At 41.3% G+C, this 27,012-nt stretch overlaps 1 protein-coding gene across 1 annotated transcript in view; it reads right to left on the reverse strand.

The window, feature by feature from the left end:
* TCERG1L (transcription elongation regulator 1 like) overlaps positions 1 to 27,012 on the reverse strand; it is a 233,788-nt gene that overhangs the window by 69,696 nt on the left and 137,080 nt on the right. The window contains exon 5 of the mRNA XM_089510167.1: positions 23,075 to 23,200. Within this exon, the coding sequence (XP_089366293.1) occupies positions 23,075 to 23,200 (126 nt within the window). The remainder of the gene's footprint in view (positions 1 to 23,074; positions 23,201 to 27,012) is intronic.

The raw sequence follows: 27,012 nt of genomic DNA on the forward strand, positions 1-27,012 counted from the left end.
ATGGCCTCCCTAATCTCTTCTTTTGTAATTCTTTGATTAATCGCTCTTTTTAACTCTTCGTCTATCTCAATCTCTTCTATTTTATCCAGATATCTTTCCAATTTCCCCATTTTTGCCTGACCAAAATCCTTTCCTTCATATAAATCTTTATAAAATTTATAAAATATATCTCTTATTTTACTTTGTTCTGTGGTTACTCCCTGCTCTCCCATCATTTCTGTAATTTGTCTTGATTCTTTTAATTTTTTAACCTTACATGCCAAAAATTTTCCTGCCTTATTACCGTGTTCAAAATATCTCTGCTTTGCATATTTCATTTTGATGCTCACTTCCTCCGCCATTTTCACTTCTAATTGTTTCTTTAAAATTTTTAATTCCTTATCTAATTTCCTATTATTTGGATCTTTAATTTTTTTTCTTTTCTATTTCCTGTATTTCCTCTGATATCTTTTGCAGTTCTCTTCTCTTCTTCCTATTTTTCTCACTCTTATACTTAATCAAATATCCTCTTACTACTGCTTTGGCCGTATCCCATATTGTTTTCATACTTGTATCTTTCTCCATATTCTCTAAGAAGAAAAATTTTATTTGCTCTTTCATTTCCTTCACTATTTTTCCATCTTCCAGTAGTGATACGTCTAACCTCCAACTGTATTCTCTCTCTGATTGTTCCAATTCTAGCCAAATTTGATTATGGTCCGAATTCTTGTTTATTTTTATCTTTGATTCTTTGACATCCTTTAAGAATTCTGATGAAATAAAAAACATATCTATTGTAGAAGCAGAATTATGTGGAATTGAATAAAAGGTATAGTCTTTCCCTTCTTTATTCCTTTCTCTCCATGGGTCTACTAACGATAACATCTCTAACAGATCAAAAAACTTTTCTGGCAATTTCCCTTGATTGTCTAAGATTTTTTTATTTGACATTCTATCTAGATTAGGATTAACCACACCATTCCAATCCCCCATAAACAAATAAAATTCATATTTTAAATTTGCTATTTTCTTTAATAAGTTCCTGTAAAATTTTGCTTTTTTCTCTGTTGGGCCATATACTCCTAGTACTAATGTTTTATTTCCATTTATCACTTCCACACCTACATATCTACCATCTGGATCGTTTAAGACTTCCTTACCCACACTTTTATTCTTAATATATATTGCTACTCCATTCTTCTTTCTTGTGCCTGCTGATATGTGTACCTCTCCCAGTTTTGGATTTTTTAGGTATTTCTCATCTTTTTTCTTTATTCTAGTTTCTTGAATACTGCAAATGTCCCATTTTTGTTTCTCCAATTCGTGAAATATTTTTTCCTTTTATACACAGAGTTCATTCCTTTTATGTTCCATGAAAGGAACCTCATCTCCAAATCTTATTCTTGCTTACCAGCACTGTAATATCTCTTTTTTATTATTTATTTTACTTATTTCCCCTTCCCCCTTTTAACTTATATTACTGGAATACTTTACTCTTATTTTACTCTCTTTCTTCTTCCAGTTCCTTTCTTTCCTCTATAATGCTTTCCTTACTTCCTTCCAAGGATCTCAATTCTTCTTCCCACTCTAAATCCACTCCCCCTACTGCTCCTTCCCAAAGAGTTTTTGCCTCAGACTCTTTTCCTTCCTCTTCCTTCTTCTTTTGCCTTTCCTCTCTCTCCTCCGGATCTTTGGGAATTTCCTCTTTTTCTTCTTCCTCATTCTTCTTTTCTTTGTCTAGGTCTCTGTCCAATTTCTCTTCTTCCTTAAACCATCTATTATAGAAAATTTTTGCCTTTTCTATTGTATCTATTTTGTAGTATCTCTGTCTCCACATGAAGGACACCCCTTCCAACAGTTCCCATTTGTATCTTATGTTTTTAATTTGTAACATTTTTGTTAAGTTTGCATAGTCCCTTCTTTTTCTCAAAATCTCTCCCGGGACATCTTTGAAAATCTGAATTTCTGATCCATCTATAGTTATTTTCTTCTTGTAGCTTTCTTGAATAATTTTTTCCTTAACTCTTTCTCTTGTAAAATACACCACCACATCTCTTGGTAAGTTCCTGTTTTTAGCTGCCACAGAGTTTATTCTAAAGATTTTGTCCACGTCTAAGTCCAACAACTCTGGGCTACAGTCCATCAATTCAGCCAAAACTGGTATTACTTTGTCATACAAATTTTCATTATATTTTTCTTTTAATCCTCTTATTTTTATACATTTTCTTCTATCTTTTAATTCTCTTATTTTACTCTGCTCTTTTTCCAGTGTTTGAGTCAAGGTTAATTCTTGTGTGACTCTTTCTAGCTCTTCCGTTTTAATCTCTAGTTTAGAAACTTTCTTTTTTGTCTTTTTCACATCCTCTTGTATGCCCTTCATTGTCTCTTTTAATTCATCCATATCTCTCTTGAAATCTTGTCTCAGTTCATCTCTAGAGGCTTTAATTTCCTGTCTTATATTAGCTTCATTTCTTTGTATTGCTTCTAATATTTTCCAATTCGGATCAGTTGATTTTATTTCCACGGATGGCCTTCTTTCTGCTAATTGTCTTGTTTCTGTCAATTGCAGCATTTTTTTTCTTTCCCTCTAGTTTGCATTATTATTCTGTCCATTCCTTTGTCACTATCCCTCCTCACCACTGTGTGTCGCTCTATTTTCCCGTACTTCTTTGATTTAATAATTCTTTTACTTCCTGATGTAATTATACCTCCTGACCGCTTGGTGGCATTAACAATCTCTTGCCTTTTTATCTCTATTCTCGGATCTTCTTGCTACTTCTCCTTGTTGTTTATTATGCGTCACTTCCGTTTCCTTTCCCCTTTTACTTCCTTATCTTCCATGCGGTATTTGGCCTTGAAAACGCCGACTGGTAAGTCTTACTAATTTAACAGTCCTTCTTTTCCTGCTTTCCCTACCGCTGTCCTCTTTTTCTTCAAACCGTCTGCTTCTCCTCCCGGTCTGCCGTCGTCTGCTTCTCTTCCTTGTCCGCCGTCGTCTGCTTCTCCTCCTCGTCTAATATTTTTAAACTTATCTTCTTTAGTCTTCCTTTCGTCTCTCATCTTTTTCCCTTTTCTCTTAGGGTTTGTTTGTTAGGCTTCTTCTCTGCCTCTCACAGTCTCTCTGTCTCCTGTTTAATTACAGTGCTGTTTCCTTTCCACCTCCGCCACTCTTTTCTCCCACTCGCAGGTTTTATTTCGTTTTTCCCAAGCCTTCCTCCGCGAGCTGCTTTTTATTTGACTTGCACAGTCTCTCTCTCCACTGTTCCTTGATTTTTCAAACTCCACGCCTTAGTTCTTCTTCTCTATTCCCCAAATATCCTTCTTTATATCTGATAAAGTATATATGTTGAAGATCTTAAATGTCCAGTAATTTTCTAGTTAGTTCTCCTTCCTCTTCTCCCCCTAAAATTCCGGATCGGCGGGGCTTTGCTCAAGCCCTTCTTGAAGTCGCGGTTTACCCTCGTCCTCTCTCCGATCACCGGGCCACCAAGGCTCTGTTAAAGGGTCTTGGGGGTCACCGATGACACCAGAAGACCCCGCGGATCCACCCGAGTCCCCTTTATCGGGGGGAACGATTTCCCTACACTTTTTAACTGCAAGTGGTGCCGCTTCTTTGCCTGCTACCGCGAGTTGCAGCTTTCACTCTGCCATATTACCGGAAGCTCATCACCAAAATGTCAGTTTCAGCTATAACTTGTAATACTTATAAGGAGGGATGCAAATATTTCTTTATTTCATTTTCAAGGATAAAAATTTGAAAAGTCTTCTTTTTGTACAAAAATAAAATACTTGTGTGTCTGTGTGTGTATGTACAGTCCTCCCTCCGTTCTCGTGGTCTTCAAACTGACATCCCTCGCTTATGCATGAGAGATGAACAGAGGGAGAATTAATGGGGCACATGTCCATGGAGCATGCCTGTGGGGCTTGAATATTGGTGAAACTCCATTTTCACGAGGGGGTCTGGAACAGATCCCCCATGAAAAAGGAGGGGCGACTGTATTTTGCACACATGATATGTCAAAAGTCCAGCAGCAGTTGGACATTCTTGGTAGGGTTTATGTGTGTGTCAATACACCTTTTTTTTTGTCAAGGATGAGTAAATTTGTGAGTATTTTTTTATTAAAAGCTTCCTCTGAAATAGCAAATCACCTATGAGTGTTTGTTGCCTAAGAAAAACCTATGAAAATCAAAAAGTCACCATCAATCAACAAGTGACATGAAATCACACAAACACAAAGCTCTTCCCAAAGGACCACCTTGTAAAGTAAGCAGATGGGCCGATTGGTTTATTTCCAGTCTGCATAAGTTTTGCATGCTTTTACCCACAAACCCATTCCATTTTCTTCTGAATCTCTCAAAAGGTCTGCTTTGATACATTTAAACTCCAAAGAATAAATACATCAAAACATTGAGGGAAGTGTGAAACTGTATAATTAGCTACAAGCCTATTCACACATTAGTCCAAGATGAGTAGGTTAGTTCCTTTCATTTATTAATGAAAAAAAGTTAAAATTTTGAATCATAGCCAACTTCACACACTTTGGTGATTTATATGAGGCCTTAGGCATTAAAAAATAGACTTACATTTAATTGAGTGACAGCATTACAACTTTAATAATAATAATAAAGCTTTTATTTATATACCGCGCCTTCCATAGATCAGGGCGGTTTACATAAAATTACAATACACATACAATAGTTAAAAACAACACCATACAATGTACAAGAATAAAAATAAAATGACACCAGCTAAAACCCCAGTAGCCCATCCTCACAGCCACGGAAGAGGAGGGAGGCCCGCAGGGTTTTTATGCGGGGAATGCTAGCTGGAAAAAAAAGGTTTTCAACTCCCTTTTAAATTGGGCCAGGGAGGTGATCGAGCGGAGCTCGGCGGGCAGCGTGTTCCAAAGGGCCGGGGCGGCGATTGAAAATGTCCGCCTTGCGACGGAGGTAAGCCTAGCCCCTGGCACCTTCAGTAGTAGCTGCCCGGATGTTCTGAGGGTGCGGGACGGAATGTATGGGGAGAGGCGGTCCTTCAAGTACCCTGGACCCAAGCCATTTAGGGCTTTATAGGTAATCACCAACGCCTTATATTGGGCCCGGAAACGAATAGGCAGCCAGTGAAGATCTTTAAGCACCGGTGTTATATGGCTGGTCCTGGGAACACCAGTGACCAGCCTGGCTGCCATATTTTGCACCATCTGTAGTTTCCGGGTTTGGTATAAGGGTTGCCCCATGTAGAGTACATTGCAGAAATCCAGTCTCGAGGTTACCAGAGCATGTACAACAGTTTCTAGGTCCCTCTGGGTCAGGTATGGGCGCAGCTGGCGAATAAGCCGCAGCTGATAACAGGTGTTCTTGACCGTCGCATTCACCTGAGCAGTCAGGTGAAGCGACGAATCAAGAAGCACCCCCAAACTGCGCACGGAGTCCTTCACAGGGAGCGTGACCCCGTTCAGGATGGGTGGAACCACCGCCATTCCTGACCCAGGGGAACCTATCACTAGTACCTCCGTTTTCTCTGGATTCAGCTTGAGTCGGTTTTCCCTCATCCAGCCCATTACTGACTCTAGACAAGCCACGAGAGGAGAGACGCCATCCCCAGTCACTGCATCAGTCGGAGACATAGAGAAAATGATTTGGGTGTCATCAGCGTACTGATAACCCCGCGCCCCATGTCTCCGGATGATCTCTCCCAGCGGTTTCATGTAAATGTTAAATAGCATGGGAGACAGAATGGCTCCTTGAGGGACCCCAGTTTTAAGGGTCCGCTCATCAGAACACACGTCTCCCAGCTGCACCATCTGGGACCTCCCAGAGAGGTAGGACCGGAACCACTGGAGCGCAGTGCCCCCGATTCCCACCTCTGCCAGGCGTCCCAGAAGGATACCATGGTCTATGGTATCGAAAGCCGCTGAGATGTCCAAGAGCACCAACAGGGACACGCTTCCCCCGTCAATGCTCAGACGGAGATCATCGACCAGGGCGACCATGGCCGCCTCAACCCCGTAACCCGTCCGAAAGCCAGTTTGAAATGGGTCCAGATAATCCGTTTCATCCAAGATCGCCTGAAGTTGGATTGCAACCGCCCTCTCGATGACCTTTCCCAAAAATGGCAGCAGCGAAACTGGCCGATAATTATTATAAACCAGGGGGTCGAGGGAGGGCTTTTTTAAGATAGGTTTTATAATGGCCAATTTAAGTTCTGATGGAAATTGGCCCTCCCTCAAAGATGTATTAATAATCCGGCGTAACAACAAGGTTACCGCCGGTCCCCCCTGGGCCGCAAGCCACGAGGGACAGGGATCGAGAGAGCAGGTTGTCTTCCGAACACTTCCGAGGATCTTGTCCACATCATCGGTACTTACCAACTCAAACTGATCCAGTTTAATAGAGTCCGCGGAGGCTCTGGATACCTCTACTCTAGGTTCTGCTTGAATGTCGGCATCAAGACCTTCGCTTATCCGAGAGGTTTTATCCGCGAAAAAGTCGTTAAAACGGTCACAGCAGGCCTTCGAAGGTTCAAGGATCTGGTTCAGGGCGGGGGGGAGCTGAGTTAGCTCCCTAACCACCCTGAACAACTCTGCCGGACGCGACTCTGCGGACGCAATACGAGCACCATAGAACGAGTTCTTTGCTGCTCGTATTGCCTCTCCGTAGTCCTCTAATAGTTGGTCTAGGAGAGCCTTGTCGTCTAAGCGAAGGTGTTTCCGCCAACGGTACTCTAGCCGTCGCAGTTCCCGCTTCCTTGCCCGGAGATCTTCCGTGTACCAGGGCTTACATTTGGAAGCGGGCCTGAGAGGGCGCTTGGGAGCGATGCTGTGTATAGCCCTTGAGAGACCGGTATTCCAAATACCAGTCAGGGCATCAACAGAATCGCCGTCACTTCCAACCATGAACCTCTCTAAGGCTTCTTGGAACCTCTCAGGTTCCATCAGCCTTCGAGGGTGGACCATCCGAATAGGTCCACCACCCCCGGGAGGGCTCTGGGTAGAGACCTTGATTTTTGCCTCCACCAGGAAGTGATCCGTCCATGGCAAGGGGGAAATATTAGTTATTTCCGCCCACGGATTTTCCGCATCCGAACAGAAGATCAAATCAAGAGTATTACCCGCACAATGCGTAGGACCCTCTATCAGCTGAGACAGGCCCATGGCCGCCATGGTATCCATGAATTCGCGAGCTGCACCGGGTGGAACAAAGCTGGCCGTGAGGGAGATGTTGAAGTCACCCAGGACAAGTAGCCTGGGTGTCTCCAGCATCAGCTCAGCGACCAGCTGTGTCAGCTCGTTAAGGGAGTCCATTAGTGCACGGGGTGGCCGATACACCAACAGAATCCCCAGACTGTCCCTAGCTGTTAGGGTCAGGTAAATACACTCGATATAGGACGTCTGTCGGATGTGGTTCCTGGTGAGGGACAAGGTGTTCCTATATATCAAGGCCACACCCCCCCCCCGCCCACCTAACCTGGGCTGGTCCTTCACCGAGAACCCGGCAGGCAGGGCCTGAGCCCACACAGCATCCCCATCAGGCCCAAGCCAGGTCTCGGTAATGCAAGCCAGGTCGCAATTTCTGTCCTCCACCAGGTCGTGGAGGATGTGGGTCTTGTTATTAATTGACCTGGCATTGCACAGGAGCAGCGACAGGGTTTGTGGCACGGTTGGAGTGACCCTCAGGTCCCTTTGGTTGGGAGAGGGACGGGAAGGGGAGATAGATATGATGCATCGATCTCTCCTTCCCCTGGAACGCAAGTCCCTTCTCCCACCGCCATACCTCCCCCTGCCCCGCACTACCTCAATGGGAGCTCCGCTCGTATAGATGGTATCCCTCCCCTCCCCAGCCCATGCATCCTCCGCAACCATACACCTCCCCCTGCCCTTCCCCAGCAATTAAGAGAGCAGGGGTTAACCACCCCAGGCATCCCCTGCTCTAAGGCTAATGACAATATAACCACCTTATACCCTACCCCCTGCCCCTCCAAAAACGCCCTCCCTGAAGGGAGGGAGCAAATGGGAGCGTCTCCAGCGGGAGGCCGGAGCCGGCTTTATGGGGCCGCTCTCACCGGGCCCCACCCCTCTGCAAAACGCCGCTCCGGCGGCAAGAGTCCTTCCTGGGCCGGTGCCCGGTGGGGGGGGCCAAGCGGCAGCGTCTCTGGAGGGGAGGCCGGGAGCCGACTTTATGGGGCCGCTCTCACCGGCCCCACCCCTCTGCAAAACGCCGCTCCGGCGGCAAGTCTTTCCTGGGCCGGTGCCCGGTGGGAGGGGCCAAGCGTCTCTGGAGGGGAGGCCGGGAGCTGGCTTTATGGGGCCGCTCTCACCGGCCCCGCCCCTCTGCAAAACGCCGCTCCGGCGGCAAGTCTTTCCTGGGCCGGTGCCCGGTGGGAGGGGCCAAGCGTCTCTGGAGGGGAGGCCGGGAGCCGGCTTTATGGGGCCGCTCTCACCGGCCCCGCCCCTCTGCAAAACGCCGCTCCGGCGGCAAGTCTTTCCTGGGCCGGTGCCCGGTGGGAGGGGCCAAGCGTCTCTGGAGGGGAGGCCGGGAGCCGGCTTTATGGGGCCGCTCTCACCGGCCCCGCCCCTCTGCAAAACGCCGCTCCGGCGGCAAGTCTTTCCTGGGCCGGTGCCCGGTGGGAGGGGCCAAGCGTCTCTGGAGGGGAGGCCAACTTTGCCTTCTAGCTAGATTCTTTACTATGCAGAGAATCCAAGAGGGCTTTTTTCAATCATTCTTAATCATTCTCTCATTTTGAAACTGAACAAAATGTCTTTTATATTATGTCATAATCTTATGCTACAGAAAGATCAAAAGAAATCCAGCTCTTATCTTACTGAAAAATGTTCATCCAGCCACAGTGTAGCACTAATAAAGGGATACTGAAATCTAATAAAGCAACCATGCTGCTATAGAGGAAAATGTGTTTTCAATAGCCACACTTCGCAGTAGAGGAAGAAATCTTCCTGGGTAGCTCAAGAAATTATTTACACCTTACAGACCAGGAAGACATTTAGAAAATGTGCTCTTGGTTTCTTTGGTACTTTATTTACTCTGCTTCTGCCAGTTCTCTCTTCTCAGTCAAGTTGTTTCCACTTAAGTTTCTAGCACAGTAGAAACTTACACAGCATGATAAATATGATGCCACTGCACATTTTCAACACAATGACTTATTCTTCAGCATGTGAAGTGTTCTGCCTTTGGTTTGCAGCTGCTTAGTGGTACAATGGAAATTTTGAAATGCCCTGAACATTTGGCCAGTTCCATTGACTGAGGCAGACAACTGCATATTCTTATTCACCACTTTGGCTATCGTTGCACAGATAAGAGTTTTAAAGATGTTGATGTGAATTTCATTGTCTAATAACATCTAAAGTAGCTCTATTGAATCAATAGGACTTATCTACATCTTGATTTGTTCATCAGCAATTGGATCAATGGGTCTACTGAAATTAGAAATAACCAATAGGATTCAGGCCATTATATTCATAGTAGCTTATGCAATTGGTGTGGAAATGTTTTTTGTCAGCAGACATATTAGAAGATTGAACAGAAACAGATTAGTGGAATATATCAATAGAAATAATTCCCAATCATCTGGTTGTAAGGAGTGCACCGTCTAACATATGCTATTCATGCACACAAAGCCTTTAACTGCATAGGGATGGAAATCTGCTGATTTGATGAAATAGACTACATGACATTAATAAGCAAGCAGAAGGGGCTTACAGTATGTTGTTACTTAGGAGCTTATCACTTGGCATTTTAAATTGGCTCCAGCCCCCCAGGCTGCATACAGGAATGCGGGATGGAGGTTGGAGATTATCACACACTAAATCACTATCAAATTGCCCACTGCCATCAGCCTGGGTCCAAGCCATGCTCCACCAGCACTTTTTAGAAGATTTCTAAAAAGCATGGGAAGCTGGAGCCAATTTAAAATGCCAAGTGATATGCTCCTTAGTATCTAAAGACAGTTATAGTCACAGGGCATTTGTTGAACTTTGGGCCCTCATTCCTCTTGATAACATCACTGGTTTAGTGTGAGAATATCACAGTATTCTTTAGATCGCATCACTACTGTAGCATAGGGAGAGGCTTTCACTTCTGAATTCCAGCTTTGCCAGGACTAGCAGAGTGACATCTCTATGCAGGGAGAAGGTAGCTCAAAACCTGCTTTATATTTACCTGGATCTGCACATGTTTACACACATAAATACATGCAGATTAGCCCTTATTGGAAAAGTCATTAATATGCTAGAAAGTAATTCTGAAAGGGTGGGTGGAGATTAATAATCCTGATGTATTATTATTATTATTATTATTATTATTAAAAGTAAAGTTATTTCCCATTGACAAGGTTGTCAAGTTGTGTCTGACCATAGGGGGTGGGGATTATTGTTATTATCATTATTCTACTATATCCTGGCTTTTCCCCAATACTGGGACTCAAAGTGGCTAACAGCAAATTTAAAACAATACCATTTTTAAAAAAAACTTAAAATATAAATACAAATCAAAAAACAATTTAAAATGTTAAAATGCTTGTACATTAAAATATTAAAAAGTACAAATCTTGATCTGACTTGCACAGCATTTAGAAACCCAACCCTGATCAGTTTAAAAAGCCTGATGGGACAAAAATGTTCTTACCTGCCACCAAAAAGAGAGCTGGAATGGGGCCATCCTGGCTTCTCTAGGAAGCAGGTTCCAGAGCCTAGGAGCAGCCTTAGAGAAGGCCCTCTCCCTTGCCCCCACTAAATGAGCCTGAGAGGATGGTGGAACAGAGATAAGAGCCTATCTGGGTGCTTTCAACGGTCTAGTGAGCTCATAAAGGAAGATATACTCCTTCAAATAAGCCATAGGCCTTACAGGTCAAAACTAACCATTTCAATTGTGACTGGAAATTGTGTGCTCCCTGAAGCCATCTCCAGACCTCACTGTAGATCTTTGAGCAAACTGAGGTTTCTGACCACTTTTTTCAAAGGCAAGCCCAGAAAAAATGCATTACAGTAATCTAAACAGGATGTAACCAAAGCATGTGTCACTGTGGCCAGATCTGACTTCTCCAGGAATGAGTGGTATAAGCAGACTAGTTTTAACTATGCAAAAGCACTCCTGGTCACTGCTGAGACCTCCTGGCTCAGAGCTGAATCCAGAAGTACCCCAAATAGCGAACTTGAGTTTATTGGGGGAATGTGCCTCCTGTAACAAAGCCTGAATACCTATCCCTATATCTGTCTTTTTACTTAACAGTAGCACCTCTCTCTTCTCTGGATTAAACTTCAGTTTGTTTGTCCTTACTCTGTCCATTACAGCTGCCAGACAGTGGCTCAGCACAGGAATAGCTGCCTTGGAATTAGGTGGAAAGAAGTGATAGACCTTGGTTTCATCAGCATAGTTATTCCAGAAGCATAGGGGACAGGAATGAACCCTAAGGGACTCATAAGCCAATGGACAGGGAGTTGAACAGGAATTCCTCAGCACCACCCTCTGAGAGCACTCCTCCAAGAAAGAATGGAGCAACTGTAGAAGAGTTTCTCCAGGCCTCATCAAAGAGAGGTGACTCTGAAGGATACCATGGTCAATGGTATTGAAAACTGCTGAAAGGTCCAGCAGAACCAACAGAAACACACTTCCCTGTGCAGTTCCTGGTGTAAATCATCCACCAAGGTGACCGAAGTTGTCTCCATCTTATAACCAGGCCTGAAACCAGACTAACATGGATCTAGATGATCCATTTCATCCAGGTACCCCTGGAGTTGAGAAGCCATCACATGGTCTAGTATCTTGCCCAAAAATGGAAGGCTAGGGAGTTGCCTATAGTCATCTGGTATAGTAGGATCCAGGAATTTATTTTTATTTTTTTCAGAATAGGTTTTACCACAGCTTTTTTCATGGTTGTTGGAACCCTGGCTTGGTATGAGGAGGCATTAATAATATCTGTTACCCACTCAACCAATACCCCTCTGGCCTGTTTAATTTGCCAGGAAAGGCAAGTGTCTAGTTCACATGTGTTGACTCTCATCTCTCCAAGGATCCTGTCCACACCTTCAAGCTGAACAAATTGAAAAGGGATACTTTTCATTTTTTAAAGAAAGACATGCACTTTTCTTGTGCCATTGTCCCATAACATTTTTAAAAGACTTTAAGGATTTTCGAATGGGAGTTTCCAAATCAGCAGTTACTGGATGCTTCAAAGACAACTTTAATCTTCACCAATCCAAAGTATAAGATCACTGTGTTCCACAAAACAATGGAAAAAGCATACTAAAATATATATATAATCCTTTTGGAGCTAAATAAGAAGTGATAATCCATGTGACATTCTTAACACTTGGATTTATGTTGCAATGAATTCTATTTTTAAGGAGAAGTAGTGAAGAAAAATGTATAAAATAAATATTTCTTTTCAAACTTTCACAGCTTATTGCTGCATGAGAAATGAATTTCTACTTCCAATGCTGACACCGTGGTCTGGCAAAAACAGTTTCTTTCTGCTCATGTAAATGACTTCTCCTTTCAACTTCAACATCTTCTATATTTATAAGGTCTTTAAAAATTCTTATTCAACAAAAAAAAATCTCTTGACAAGAAGCTAACTCCAATCCAGGGCTTATATCTTCTGCTTTTACTGTATCCATTTACTTTGGCTGGTGTCTTTTTGTGAATAATTGCAGCAAAGCTTAGCCGTTTTCTTCACTAATCCATATACCACTCTTGTACTAGTACAATCAGAGAAAACTGTGGCATAGAGACATAGGGCCAAAGCAGACAGGTAGAAAGGAGAAGCCAGAAACTGCTTTCAGCCTGATTGCCCCAGGGCCGTGGCAAACACATGCCCTGAGGGCATCTCCTCCTGCAGTCCCAAATAGCAGAAAAGATCTGCTCCTTTTGGGGCTGGTTTTGAGTTGGGCACTCCAGGGGTGTGTGTCATGTAAACACCATGCCATGTGGTGGCTGGAAGCCAGCCTCGTCTGCCTGTCTGTTCCGGGCCAAAGTTAGGCATGCAAATTCCCTTCTTAGTCAGTTCCAAACTGGATCATTCAAAATAAGTTATGACTTCCATCTCCACAAACAGAGAACAGCTCAGCTTACAGTTCTGGTTCTGAACCCAGTTTGACCTTGTGACTCTTCTGATTAAAGGCCCATAGCATTAATTTCTCCCCAACTGCCTCACCTAGCCATTGCAATGGCATTAGGTTAACCAATGTATAATATTATCTGTCTCTCTTCCACACCTCTCCCTGGTGCTCTGGTTTAACCTGTGATGCTCCGGATGAAACCGAGGGACAGCTACCACTACATACTCCACAGCTTCCTAATGCTGCCACAGTAAAGGTATGTTACTGTTGCTGTTAGGTGCCTTCAAGTTGAGTCCAGTTTATGGAAATCCTGTCATAGGGTTTTCTTGGCAAGATTTGTTCAGAAGAGGCTTGGCATTAATTTCCCCTGAGAGATTTCAACCAGTGAGCCTCCATGTGGTTGATCAGAGATTCAAACTTTGGTCTCTCAGAGCCTTAATCCAACACTCAGACCACTACATCATAATGGCAGTGCTGCTTTACTAAATAGCCACTATTCTCCAACTCTCATCCTTGCTGTCCATGATGTTTTCAACATGCTGTGTTCCAAGTGGCAAAAAGGAAGATCAGGACCTTCCTCTGCCACTATTATCAGTGCATTTTGGTGCGTGAATGGGAAGGGAACTGCAGCTGTAGCTGCGATGGCAGTCTGAGCTGCAGAACAACTATCAGCCATTCAGAAATATGTCCAAGTATTGGGACTTTTAAAATTGTTGACATTGATATACTTCAAGATATATTATATCCAGAAGATATATTAGGGACACAGGGCAATAACCTACAAGCAAATATAATTTTTACTGAAGAATGAATATTTTCAGTCAACTGCTTAGAATGACATTGGTTTGATTTAAATAAAACGTTGATCAAATGGCAGAATTACAAGAAATAATTCCCACTGAAACATTTGACATAGCTGAATATGCTGTGCTGAATAAAATACTGGAAATCTGTCAATTAAAAAGAATTGCTATGTAGGGTAACATAATGAGTAATTCAGTCAATAGTTTACTGTTTATCATTCCACTGAGCTTTCTGAAGATTTTATTTGCCACTTGTGTTTTGGAAAATACATTCAAAAGAAGCCCTTTTTAAATACAGAAACAAACTTTTTTGCATTTTACTTATTCAAAAGCATTGCTTTCTGGGGTCCCAAAGTACGTAACTTCTCTGCTTCCACGCAGAGCCAAATTATTAAAATATGAATAGGTGTTGATTGAAAAGCTTCCTTCCTGTTAAAACTGAAACTGCAACTTTTTCAATAGTTGTCTCTGATTTAAAACAAAACAAAACAAAGCACAGTGTGATTAATGGCAGAATGCAGGGTGCAATCATGTGTGCAAGAGGCAATGATATACAGATTACAAACAATAAATCAAAAGAGCCTCCTTTTGAAGAGATGCCACATACAGTGAAACCAGGGATGCCCATATATCCATTAATGGATTTCTGCATGAAAACACAATGCTGTTGAGACTACATTATACATTTTCAGTTCAAGTTGTTCATATTCATTTTGGCAAAACAGTGGAAGCATTTGCTTAGCTGTTGAGGTGTTACATTCTGGGATGCAGATTTATATACACTCCACATAGAACAATACACAACTTTAGAGATGTGTATACAATGCAGAGATGGCTTCAGATTTCTTTCTGTAGCAAATGCTGAAATTGTTGCACCCCAGAGGTTGCTGAACTGCAATTCCCATCAGGCTTTCCAAGAAAACCAAAGGCTGAAATGCAAGGGCAGGATACAATGGGCCAGCCCCATCATACCCTGTGGGTCCAGTCTGTTCCTGCCTCCAGTGCAGTACTTACACAGTCTGGTACAGACATCTGTCTACTGCCACACCATGGAGCCACTACCACTAACTTGTCCATTGCTGCAGTTCCCTGGGCAGATCTCTGCCACCACCTATAAGGGTGGAAATGGGGCATCTGGCTTCACCCACATGGCTAACTCACAGACCATTACTGGGGCTGGCGGGGAGAATGGTGGTGGCAGGTAAGGTGTTGCACATCCATCTGCACCACCAGCTGTCATGGTGGAGTTTCTGAGAAACTCCATTGCAAAGAGTAAGTTATTTTAAACTGGCTAAGGGCTGGTTGGGCCAGGATTGGGCCACATCTGCCAAAATGGTGTCCAGTCTGCCCATTCCCAATCTGTGGGGGCTGTTGGCCTGCATCGTCTGAACAGGATGGCAGCCTATATTTACAAAAGACAGATATAATGGGGAGGATGATCTGGATTGGGGAAGATGAATTGCAAGGTATTTTTAAAATCCTTTTCTTTTTATAACATGCTTCTATTGAAAATCCCCACCATCAACAAACTGTTTTTGTCTTGATATTATTAAACAAACAAAACAAACAACTTCATTTATATACTGCTTCATACTGAACTAACAGTGTCTAAGCGGTTTACAACTGTAAGCTAATTGCCCCCAACTATTTTGGTACTCATTTTAGCAACCTCGGAAGGATAGAAACTTGAGTTGAGCTTGAGCCCTTTTGCTGGTATTGAACTCGTAACCTTATGGTTTTGAGTGAGTGGCTGCAGTACAGGCATTTAACCACTGCACCACCAGGACTCCTAATTTCAAGATTAGAGATATAGTCCATAGCAGGGAATAGGAAAGAAAGAATAAGACTATGTGTGGTACATAAGGGAGAAAAAAGTGACAGAACATTTGGCATTTGTCTGCTCCTGATGAGATGCTCTGAAATCTGTTCAGATTGTATCTGTATGTTTTAAACTTTTTTCTGATAGTTTTTTGGGTTTTTTTCAGGCTATGAGGCTGTGCTCTAGAAGAGTTTATTCCTGACATTTTATCAGCAGCTGTGGCTGGCATCTTCAGAGAATTCTGGCATGGAAGAGAGTAGGGTATATATACTGTTGGTTGAGAGGAAATGATTTACATGTTAATCTGTATATTGTTCTATTGTTGAATGGCAAGGCCAAGGGTGGGAAGATATGTGAGGGGGATTGTGCCTATTTAATTAGTGATCCACTGTCTGCTGGGAAACCCCCCTCACCCTGGGTGGTTTTCATTTGCATTTGCTGTGTCTCATTTTGGTGTTTTTGAGGACAAAAACCCTACTCCCTATACATAGCCTACTCTCTTTCATGCCGGCATTCTCTGAAGATGCCAGCCACAGCTTCTGGCTAAACATCAGGGATAAACTCTTTAAGAACACAGCCTCATAGCCCCAAAAACCAACAAATAACTATGTGTGCCGGCTGTGAAAGCTTTCAACTTCACATTGGACATGCTTCATGATAATTACCAATATTTCAATCCTCAAACCTAAATAATATATACTGTCCTTCTGAAGTAATGACTTCTCTCTCAATGCATTTCTCTGTATTATCCATTTCATGTAAATTTACAAATTTATATAGTGAGAAAATGGATTTTCCACCACTGATATAGGAACTCTTATGAAGCTGTCCATCACAGGGATACAAACTTATATATACTTTGCATAAAAACAATATACATATTTAGAGAAGTCTATGTAACATAGAGATTGATCTGTACCAATGGCTGAAATCTAAAATACATCTTTCTCATTTTTGTCAGCAGAAATATATACATTGGTTGCATACAAAATAATAGGGTTATAAAAGTTTGAGGAAGTCAAATGAGAAAAACTTGTATGACATCTTTAAACATCTTCAAAGCTTGCCAGATTAAGGTTTATTTATTTTTGAACCAATTAAAAATCCTCTCTTTAAGCCAAATAAATAAATATCCTAGAGCAACTTATAAGGAGCTGACAGTTCCTGCCCACATGTTTACAATTTAATGTGTACAATTCCTCACAAATAAGCTAGTTGCTAAACCTACTTCTAACTTGCATTTCATAATGCAGAACCCATTGAGAATTTTATGATATTTCTCCAGTGAAATACAACTTTGTTGGCATTTAGGCAGAAATCCAATTGCTAGTTCCAAATGGACCAGACCCACTAAATCCTTTGAAATTTGATATAACACAATGTGAATTCTGTTGATTCAGTGAGGCCCTGTTCAGACCGGCCATTAAGGCTGGCCTGGGAGTGGAATTGGGGCGTTCCATCCAGATGACACACGCCCGACTCTGCCCAGGATGCCATGATGCCACATGGCATGTGGCATCATGGTGCTCCTCCTGTGCTGCGTCCATATGGAAAAAGCGCCATAGCTGTCTTATCATAGCTTGGCAATGCTCATTTGGTGCTGCGTCCATATGATGCAGCACCAAAGGGGTGTTGTGAAGCCATGGTAATGGCTCTTTCCAGGGTGAAAAAAGGAGCCACTTTTTGTGCCCTGGAAAGGCCAAATCGGAGTCATGGCGTATGGTTGCCATGGCCCCATCTAGCTGAAACAGGGGCAGCTCTATGCCACCACTTCAGAGCTGTCTGAACAGCCCCTAAGTCTGCCCTAGGTGGGGTAAGCAATTTTACACCTAAACGTTCAACTGTCAAATAATAATCTTCAGGAATGGGGAAAGAAACACACAGAGTTTGAAAGTAGGCACAATTTACACTAATAAGGTGCAGCTGGAGAGAATGTGAAGAGAATTGGGTGTCCATATTAATTAAGGGGGGGAAAAACTTTCTCAATGCATTTTTCCAACCAAAATGCCAAGACATTTGGCTGAAACAGCTGCAGTTCTTTAATAAGGGGAAGGAAGATGTACCTTGGGATGCTCGAGAAATTTGATCAACTGCAGATTCCAGGGCAAACTCCAATAAAAACTGACTTTTTGAAAATAAGCAGCTTAGGCTGTATCAATCTCTCTCTGAAGTGTTAATTTGCCTAATCTGTACCACCTGTAGTAGTGTGAGAATAAGAATTTAGTAATCCATTGGATTTTATACTTCCCATTTACTCCAGAACATCTTTCAGATAAAAAAATTAATGATACATTGTAACATGCTTTAGTTTACATATTTTGAGAGAAATATTTCTTATTTCACACATTTTTATGCCACTCTGTGGAAGCACATTCACGGGGGGGGGGGGGGGAACCTAAGGGATTCAGGGTGGCCAGGACCAAGGTAATTAATAATCACAGGGAAATCATTAACAGTTAAAGCTTTAATAATGCTGCTTTTTAAAAACTTTTGCAAGGGCCAAGATAGAAAATAAAGGAATCACTGAGGTTTGCAAAAGGCAGCAGACAGTGAAGGTAACAGGAAATATTTTGCCAACTTAGCAGACAAATTTAGCAAAAAAATGGGAACCAAAAGTAGACTTGTGGTCAGACTAAATGCTCAAGAGAAACTGAACCAGTTAAAATTAGAACAAGGGAGAGGGTTGACCACAAGAGTTGATGTTTCAATACACTATGGCTTAATAAGCTTTATTATAATATTATTTTTTAAACCTATAAGGTGGACACTGGTACAGTGAGCCCATGGCACATGCAGGCTTCATTTATGTAGCTTTCAGCATATGCTGAAGCCATGGAAGAATGTTATGAATGATGCGGGCGCCAGTGGTGTATGTACCCCATTATTTTCAATGGGGCACAAGCATGCACAATTTTCCCCTTCCGGGGGGGGGGGGGGGTAATGTCAGGAATGGATTCCCCGCATAAGGGAAGGGAGGACTGTATTATAATTAAGGTCCACCTTTTGGGGCATTCTCAATATGATTATAGTGATGTCAGAAGTAGGTAGAAAAATGGGAGGTGTAATTTAATTTGGATTAGCCAATTAACTGCACCTCTGCTTCTGTAACTTTGCTTGGCAAGGTATAAGACCACCTTCATGTGGCCATGTGCTTTGAGCCCCTCATTTTCCTGCACTAGCAGAAGAAGCCACTCCTCACTTGAAACCCAATCTACAAATAAAGAATCTCTTTTGTTACAATCCAGGTGTCCTCCTTTCAATAGCAAATGTTGCTACAACACCCTCTCCACAAAAGTTGCCAAGACAGTATACAACAAATCAACATAAAAACCACAAAATTACCACTAACACTAGCAATAAAGCCACACTAAAATAATCCTGTTCATATTTACCCAAAAGTGCTATGACAGTGAGCATAACTTCCAGGTAACTAGGATAGGATTGCCACCTGAGAAAAGTGTTAAAACCACAAGATGTGTTTATGTTTAAAGAGAATAGCTGAGACAAAATATCTTTAAATATATATATCATATTCGAATGTGAAATTATTTGTCTAAAATATGTTTTAAAACACATCTATACTTGAAAGATTGTGCATATTTATTTAATTAATTTTTAAAGAAGCATTGTAGATGTATGTGGAAACAAAATGAAACACATTTAAATTAGAAAAAGCCATAGATTGTTTTTGGAATGCCCTGGATTCTGGAGAACTGGATTCGAATCCCTTCTCTGCCATGGAAACCCACTGGGTGACCTTGAGCAAGTCATACTCACTCAGCCTCAGGAATAGACAATGGCAAATCTCCTCTGAACAAATCTTGCCATAATAGATACTTCTTAGGGTTGCCATAAGTCAGAAATGACTTGAAGACATACAACAACAGCAATAAAAATGTGAAATTGGCAACAATGTTGTGGTTGTTTATATTTGACTCCCTCTCTTGACATTGATTTCTGCATAAGGCAACTGTTATAGTGGCATTAATATTCTTCTTTAGGTTAATAGAGAGACTCAAGAAACATGACAAGTTAAAGATTGGCAGTTTCCAGTACCTAGCCTCTGATGACAAAATGTGCAAAACTCCCAGTAACCAAAGAACCAGATATATTAATCAACAATTCTTCACAAAAACACAGTTTTGACATGTGTTATGAGGGATGCAGAAAAGAAGTCTGCTCATTTAGCCTTAGAAAATCTTGAGTATAGGAGATTTTGAATTTGAGTTATGCCTACCCATTTCCATCCTTCTAAACACTCTGTCATGTCCCCACCAAACGTCTTCTGTCCTTGCTTTGTCCCAGGCAATAAGCAACAAGATGTTGCGACCAGCTGTTATAAATAAATCATTTTCACAGATGTGACTAGATAAATGAGGCCTATATATATTCCATACTGAAGAGCCATTAAACTTTTCATTCTGCTAGTTCTGTTCGAGCAATTTGGAGAGTTAAGACCTTGAGCCAGAATTTACTCATTTAATAATAAAATCTATTGACTTTAGTGCAATATACACCCAAGTAAATCAGCACAAGATTATTGGGATGTATGCATCAGATTAACCTTGGTGAAGAGTGTGCAGCAGTGTCACAACTCACTTGTAGGTATGTTTACTTGGAAGACAGTTCTACTGTGTTCAGTGGTCCATACTTCAAAGTACAAGTAGGATCACAGCCTTAAGCCCCAGCAAAATTGATGGGTAGGTTGGCGTGAAATTAGAAGACAGAACTTCTGTGAAAAATTGTGAGCTTATCCTGCTTTCTAGGGTAGAAACGGTATCCTCTTCCCAAGTTCAGAATGAGGAGGTGATTCCTTTGACAGAGAAATATAGGTCATGTTCCAAAATATGAAAAACTGAAAATCTATCAAACACTTGCACAGCAGGATGGGAAGTCATGCTATTTCAGATGATAACCTTTTTATTTTACTTTCTTGCTCTTTTTAACTGCCCAGTAACCAAACCCCTCAAGGCTGTGTGCAGGTAAATATAAAACATAAAATATAAATTCATAATAAAAATCTAGACAGCACAAAAATAAAAGCAACAGCAAGGGAAAAAGCAATGCAGCAAAAATGCAAGAGTACAAAGATCTAAAAGGACTGAACAGTTCTTCTTTCATCCTGGAGGGAACTGACCAGTGGGGTCCCACAGGGCTCTGTCCTGGGGCCAGTGGTAGAGTCTCCTTCTTTGGAGGTGTTTAAGCAGAGGCAGGATGGCCATCTATCGGGAATGCTTTGATTGAGAATTCCTGCATGGCAGGGGGTTGGACTGGATGGCCCTTGTGGTCTCTTACAACTCTACAATTCTATGATTCTATGATTCTTTAAATCACTGGAAGAATGAAAAGGAGTTTTTAAAAAGTCCATAATGTACAGGTCAGAGGAGCCTCTTTAAGAATCAAGTTCTACAGCTGGAAGACCACCACTCGAAAGATCCTGATTCCTGCAGTGGTCTGCTTTGCCTCCTTAGGTAAGGGTATCTGGAAAATGAGGAGCCTAGATTAGAAAGTTAGGATCTTGCTAGGTGAGTACAGGAAGAAGTCCTCTTCAATAATGATTTAAAGGGCATAGTGGTGAGATCCTAAAGAGCAGAGCCATAAAATTGAGCACTAAAGTTAGAATTTAGTGCTCACTAAAGCTTAGTATACTGTGGACAGCCAAAAAGACATATAAATGGGTCCTGGAACAGATCAAGCTTGAAATCTTGAAAACTGAGATGATCAGATTGAGGCTGTTGTACTTTGGCCACATAATGAGAAGGCACAGATCACTAGAAAAGACAATAATGCTAGGAAAGGTGGCGGGTGGAAGAATGAGAGGAAGATCACATGTCAGATGGTTGTAATCAACCAGAGAGGCCATGGGCATAGATTTGCTGGACCTGATCAGAGCTGTGAAGGATAGGGATCTTGGAGATATTTCATCCACAGGGTCGCCATGAGTCAGGATCAATTCGAGAACAGCTAACAACAACATAGGGTTATAAAACAGACCAACTTCGACCAACTTCCCCTTTAAACTGCCATGTTATATTTTATTTGAAATAACAAGAGATTCTGTTAAATCTATTGTGTCAATCCAACAACTGCATATTATTATTATTATTATTATTATTATTATTAATTGGAGGGGTAAATTTAGGTTACAAAACCATGTTTAATACTAACCTTGAGGTCTTTACTCCCCACATCTCCACTCCAATATAATTTGCATTGGTGATCCAGTGGGTGGAATTCTTACCAACCACTCTTATGTACATTTGATTACCAGTGAAAGCAAACATGATAAATCTAAAAAGGCTATATTTTTAAAACATGCTTAAAAATTCTCTCTATCTATCTATCTCTATCTCTATCTCTATCTCTATCTCTATCTCTATCTCTATCTCTATCTCTATCTCTATCTCTATCTCTATCTCTATCTCTCTCGGTCATTTTAACTGAATAATTTCCCCATCCCACTAGCTTCTCATTTGCATATATTTTGATGCTATTGTTGGGTCACCAGAATACATTTAGTAGAATCTCCAGATATTTCTTCTTTTCTTTATTCCACAAGTGCTCACAGACAAAAAGCAAACAAACAAACACAAAATATGACATAAAAGACATACCTTCAAAACTAGTTACTAACATACCTGACATACATATCTGACAGTAATCAGGAAATTTTGTATACATCTTTTTAAAAAACAAAACATATACTGTAACATATAACAGATATGGTCCACCTTCGGATTGCCTAATATGTATCTTTATGGAACTTTCTCAGAAGCATTTTGTAAATCAATCATATTCTTCTTTAACTTAAGTACATTTTGAATGCTCATTCCACTAATTAATGATCTTGTTTTTCAATATTTTCTCAGACTGTACGGCTTTGACGTAAGTCTTAATTAATTTGTTAGCTTCTATATATTTTTTATTTTATTAGTATTGTATCTCAGATTCTTTTATTTTCTTTTATTTTCATTAGATTTAAATATCTAAATATTGTGTGTGTGTGTTTGTGTGTGTAGTAAATCTTGATTTTATTTCCCTTTGTGTATTTAAGTACATATGCTTGACTATTTTCTCTCACAAAACTTTAGCAGTGGTTTCCATTCTTCTTCCCATCCCAATAGGATTTCCATTTAACAGCACTGTTAGTTTGTCCATCTCCATCATCTCTAGGCAGTTTTTAAGCCAATCGTCTATCAATGGTGTATCATTCGCCTTCCATTTTTGGGCATATACTGTTATTGTGGCTGTGACTGAGTAGAGGATGTGAATCTCCAGATATTTCTAATAAAATGGATTTTCTCCCATTACTGTGCCATGTTGAAGGCTATTTCATTGAAAAGTACGCAAATATACAACATATGTTTTAGCAGAATAATCAGTATAGTGAAACATAAACACACCTGTTAATGTCTGATCCACCAAATTGGTTGCCATGAATGTCACAGCTGGTGAAGAGATAGCCGCCACCCTGGTGACTTGAGCTGGCATCAGAGGAGTCATCCGAGTCTCTCTTCTAGAAGCAGCACCTGCATACCAATCATAATGAATGTATTACTGTTTTCATAATATAAAAATACAAAGGTCTCAGGAGCAAGCTTATTTTCAAAAGCACTGGATTTTATCAGATGCTGTTAGTATCCAGTCTTTCTCAGAAAATATTTTAGAACAAAATGATCAAGAGTTTTCTACGTAATTGTTTACATGAATTAAATTTTTAGTCCTGTTTTGCTGCCACCCTTTCCTCCTTTTGCATTTGTCTCATTCTAGCAAATGAATCCATTTTGATGATTATGCACCACATTGTAGTCAGAAGTACATAATGGTAGTGATGGAGAAGTTTTTCAGGAATGGGTGGGATAAAAAAATGACCTTCTGGTGTGGAAATACCTAAACCCAGCTCAGTTCTGAATTTCATCTCAACTCACATTGATTTGATACCTACTCGCTTGACTATCAGTTTCATTCTCTGTGATGTTACTTTTGGGGAGTGACAGAAATAGCAGCCATGTTGGAACCATGTCCAGCTATGATTTAGGGCACATTCCAACTGCAGATGAGAGATGCCACATATGATTAGCCCCTGATGATGCTGATGATATTATTATTATTATTATCATCATCATTATTATTATTCGTTTCTGCCAATAGTATATTTCTGCCCATGAGCAAGTAGCAGCCATTGGTGTGTGTGTGTGTGTGTGTGTGTAGAACTGGACTAAAGCAAGGAAGGATTGTTTTTTTACCTTCTTATGGTTTCATTCATTGTAGCTACAACACTCCTACAATGACTATTTGGTAAACAAAGCCCTCCTTACTTGATGTTCTGTGAACAGGATAAGTCTGCTTCTAAATCTTCCTTTTTTGCAAAACCTACAAGCCAGTTTTAGGAAGGGGAAGGAGGAAAGGAAGTACTGTAATGGAGAACGTAATGAATTTCATGGGCCTTTGCTTGTTTCTAATAACGTGCACCAATGCACTGCTGCCTTCTGAGGATGAGTTCAAGCAGACTTCCATACCAGCAGCTGGTACTGGAGTAGAAATGTTTCATGTAAGGAGGCTGATGCTGGTAGCAAATTTAATTTAGACATTATGCTTTGCTGCTAGGATTGCTAGGAGTGGTGAAATTGTTTCCCTTTCTTTGGAGATCCCTATGAAGAAATCAAACAGGTGATGTTTCCTCTTTCATAGGAATAAGTTGGGTGGGGGAGCTTTTTAATTTTAATTTCTCAGGTTCAAGAGCAATGCTGGCCCAAGCATTAGGCAGAGATATATAAAAAAGCATTCTGCTTCTGGGATTTTACACTAATCTGATTGTTTCAGCACTTTACGACTGAATTGGAAGCATGCATGAAACCAACTTGCCATTTTTCTTCTGTAGTTGCTTTCTGTATTCTTTGTGCAAAAATGTAACTTGTAGAAAACTCCTGTTTCTCTTTTGAAGCTAAACAGAAACATACACATGGACAGCAAGCAATGTTGTCACTTTGAGTAGTTCATCCAAGAAGAGGCCATAGTTATTCACATTTTTTCAGTGTTGCACATCTTGCATGAATGCACACAAACCACCCACAAAGATACACAGATTTTCTTCAAGAGAACACCACCAAAAACTGAGCATGCTGGAGGATTTTTAAGTCTTTTCTGTTTACCGCATGAAGACAAACCAAGTCAGGATTTATGTCTTTAACCATTAGCCTGAGTGAGGCAGACATCTCCAGCAGCAGATGTTGAGAGAGGTGGGGAGTGAAGATGAGGTGCCTGAAGATAAATCTATGTGTGCCACATCGCCTGCCCTGCATCCTTTAAGGCAACCTGCTGGCCTCAGATGTGCTGTCTTGTTGCCCCTGGTCAAGTAATAGTCACCTAGCACTCCTATCAAATTTTCTACTTGAAATGGAGGGGGCATCCATCATGTTATTCAGTTCAAGCAGCAGAATGACGTAGGAGCAGAAACTGATGGTGGAAGAAATAGCAAGTTTCTCTGACATGAAGTGTGTGTCAGAGACATATGAGTTAAATGATATCTGAATTTTTCTCAGAGAGGGGAGAAGTCTGGTGAGGGGAAAGAATACTCTGTCGATTCTTCTCTCACATTTTTGAATAAAAAAGTAAGCTGAAAGATAGCTGCTCCTTCCCCAAAATTCCATTCTAGAACTTGAGCACAGGTTATTTTAAAAATGCACACACACACACACACACACACACACACACACACACAGAGAGAGAGAGAGAGAGAGAGAGAGAGAGAGCATAAGCTGACCAATATTTATTGCTTTTTCCATTTCACAAGCTTTGGAGTTGCCATGCTAATGCTTTAAAATATATTATCAATTACATTTTCACAGGACAAGATAGGTATTCATGCTATAAACAAGCATTGTATCTAGACTCGTAGGAGCTGAAGAGGATTTTCAAAAGAAAAAGACCATAAATCATTTTTATGCCAATTAGCATTTCTTTTTCGACTCCATCTTTTACAGCAACAGATCTGTGGCTAAAAGGCCACAAATGGAGTAAAGATTCAGGAGGCTAAAAAGCAATTTGCTTATAAAAAGTAACAGAAGCACAAAATAATGGGGGAGAAGGTCTGTGCCAAACAGTAAGTTCTTAAGAGATGGTAATAGTTTTGTATGAAATTTTAGCAGGGAAAACTATAATACTACTATGCCAGGTCCATTACAGCATGGCTACAGTGATGATACATTGCTATCATGTCACTAAGATGTTGTCCTCCCAACACAAAAGAGAATGTAAACAGGAACAGGAACAACAACAGCAGGAACAATAATGCACTGACACCAGTGTCCGCTCTCATAGTGACCATAGCAACACTTCCATTACACACTGAATATATTTATCCTCAACCACAATATCTATGCAATGCATTAGATATTAGAAAAGCTTCATTCTGTTCACAGTAATAGTTGAATAGCTCCATTGTGTCATTCATGTCATTTGAACACACACACAATACAAAACTAGGTAGCCAGAAAGAAAGTGTTTCCTCAGTACAAGCAGACCTCCATAGTGTACAAGGTATGACAGCAGCAAACTACACCAGAAGCCACAAGTCAAAGTTATCTATAAAACCAAAAAATAAATAAATATTCTTTTACTACAAACTCAGACAATGTTTCCCCACATGCCACATCATTTTTTGAGGAGGGAAATGAGGACCAGGGTGAAATGAAAGTGTATTATTTTAACCACGGCTATGGAAAATAGGAAGGGCTAAGTATGTGCTGGGGAGCCAATATGGCAGGGGTAGGCAACCTTTTTGAGCCGGGGGCCGGGTTGCTGTCCTTCAGACAACTGGGGGGCCGAAGCCAAAAAATAAATAATTAAATAATTTTTTAAAAATTAATTTAATAAATAAACCGGGACAAATGTAGGACAAAATTTTCAGATGGAGGACACTTTTTTAAAAAATGGAGGACATGCAAAAAAAATTGCTGATTTTTTTTAAAAATGTTAATATAAATGCATGTTTCAGAGGCTTCTATAGACAATTGCCCCCCCTGCCCGCCGCTTGCCCCCCTTGCCCGCCTCCTCCTGATAAGCCAATGGCCCCACGCCCTCATGCAAGAGGCCAAAGGCTCCGGCAGCAATCGGCGGCAGGACCGGGCTGGGGCCGGTCCCAAGGCCTTGCCGGGCCACATCCGGCCCGCGGGCCGCAGGTTGCCTACCCCTGCAATATGGTATGGTGGTTTGAGTGTAGGACTATGATTATGGGAGACCAGTCTGAATCCCTGCTCTGTCATGAAAAACCATTTGGTGATCTTGGGTAAGTCATACTCTGTCAGCCCAAGAGAAAGGCAGTGGCATATCTCCTCTGTTT

Source organism: Sceloporus occidentalis, unplaced genomic scaffold (genome assembly GCF_023333645.1).
Source record: "Sceloporus occidentalis isolate IW3139 unplaced genomic scaffold, rSceOcc1.0.p SCAF_2, whole genome shotgun sequence".
In the NCBI taxonomy this organism is placed as follows: domain Eukaryota; kingdom Metazoa; phylum Chordata; class Lepidosauria; order Squamata; family Phrynosomatidae; genus Sceloporus; species Sceloporus occidentalis.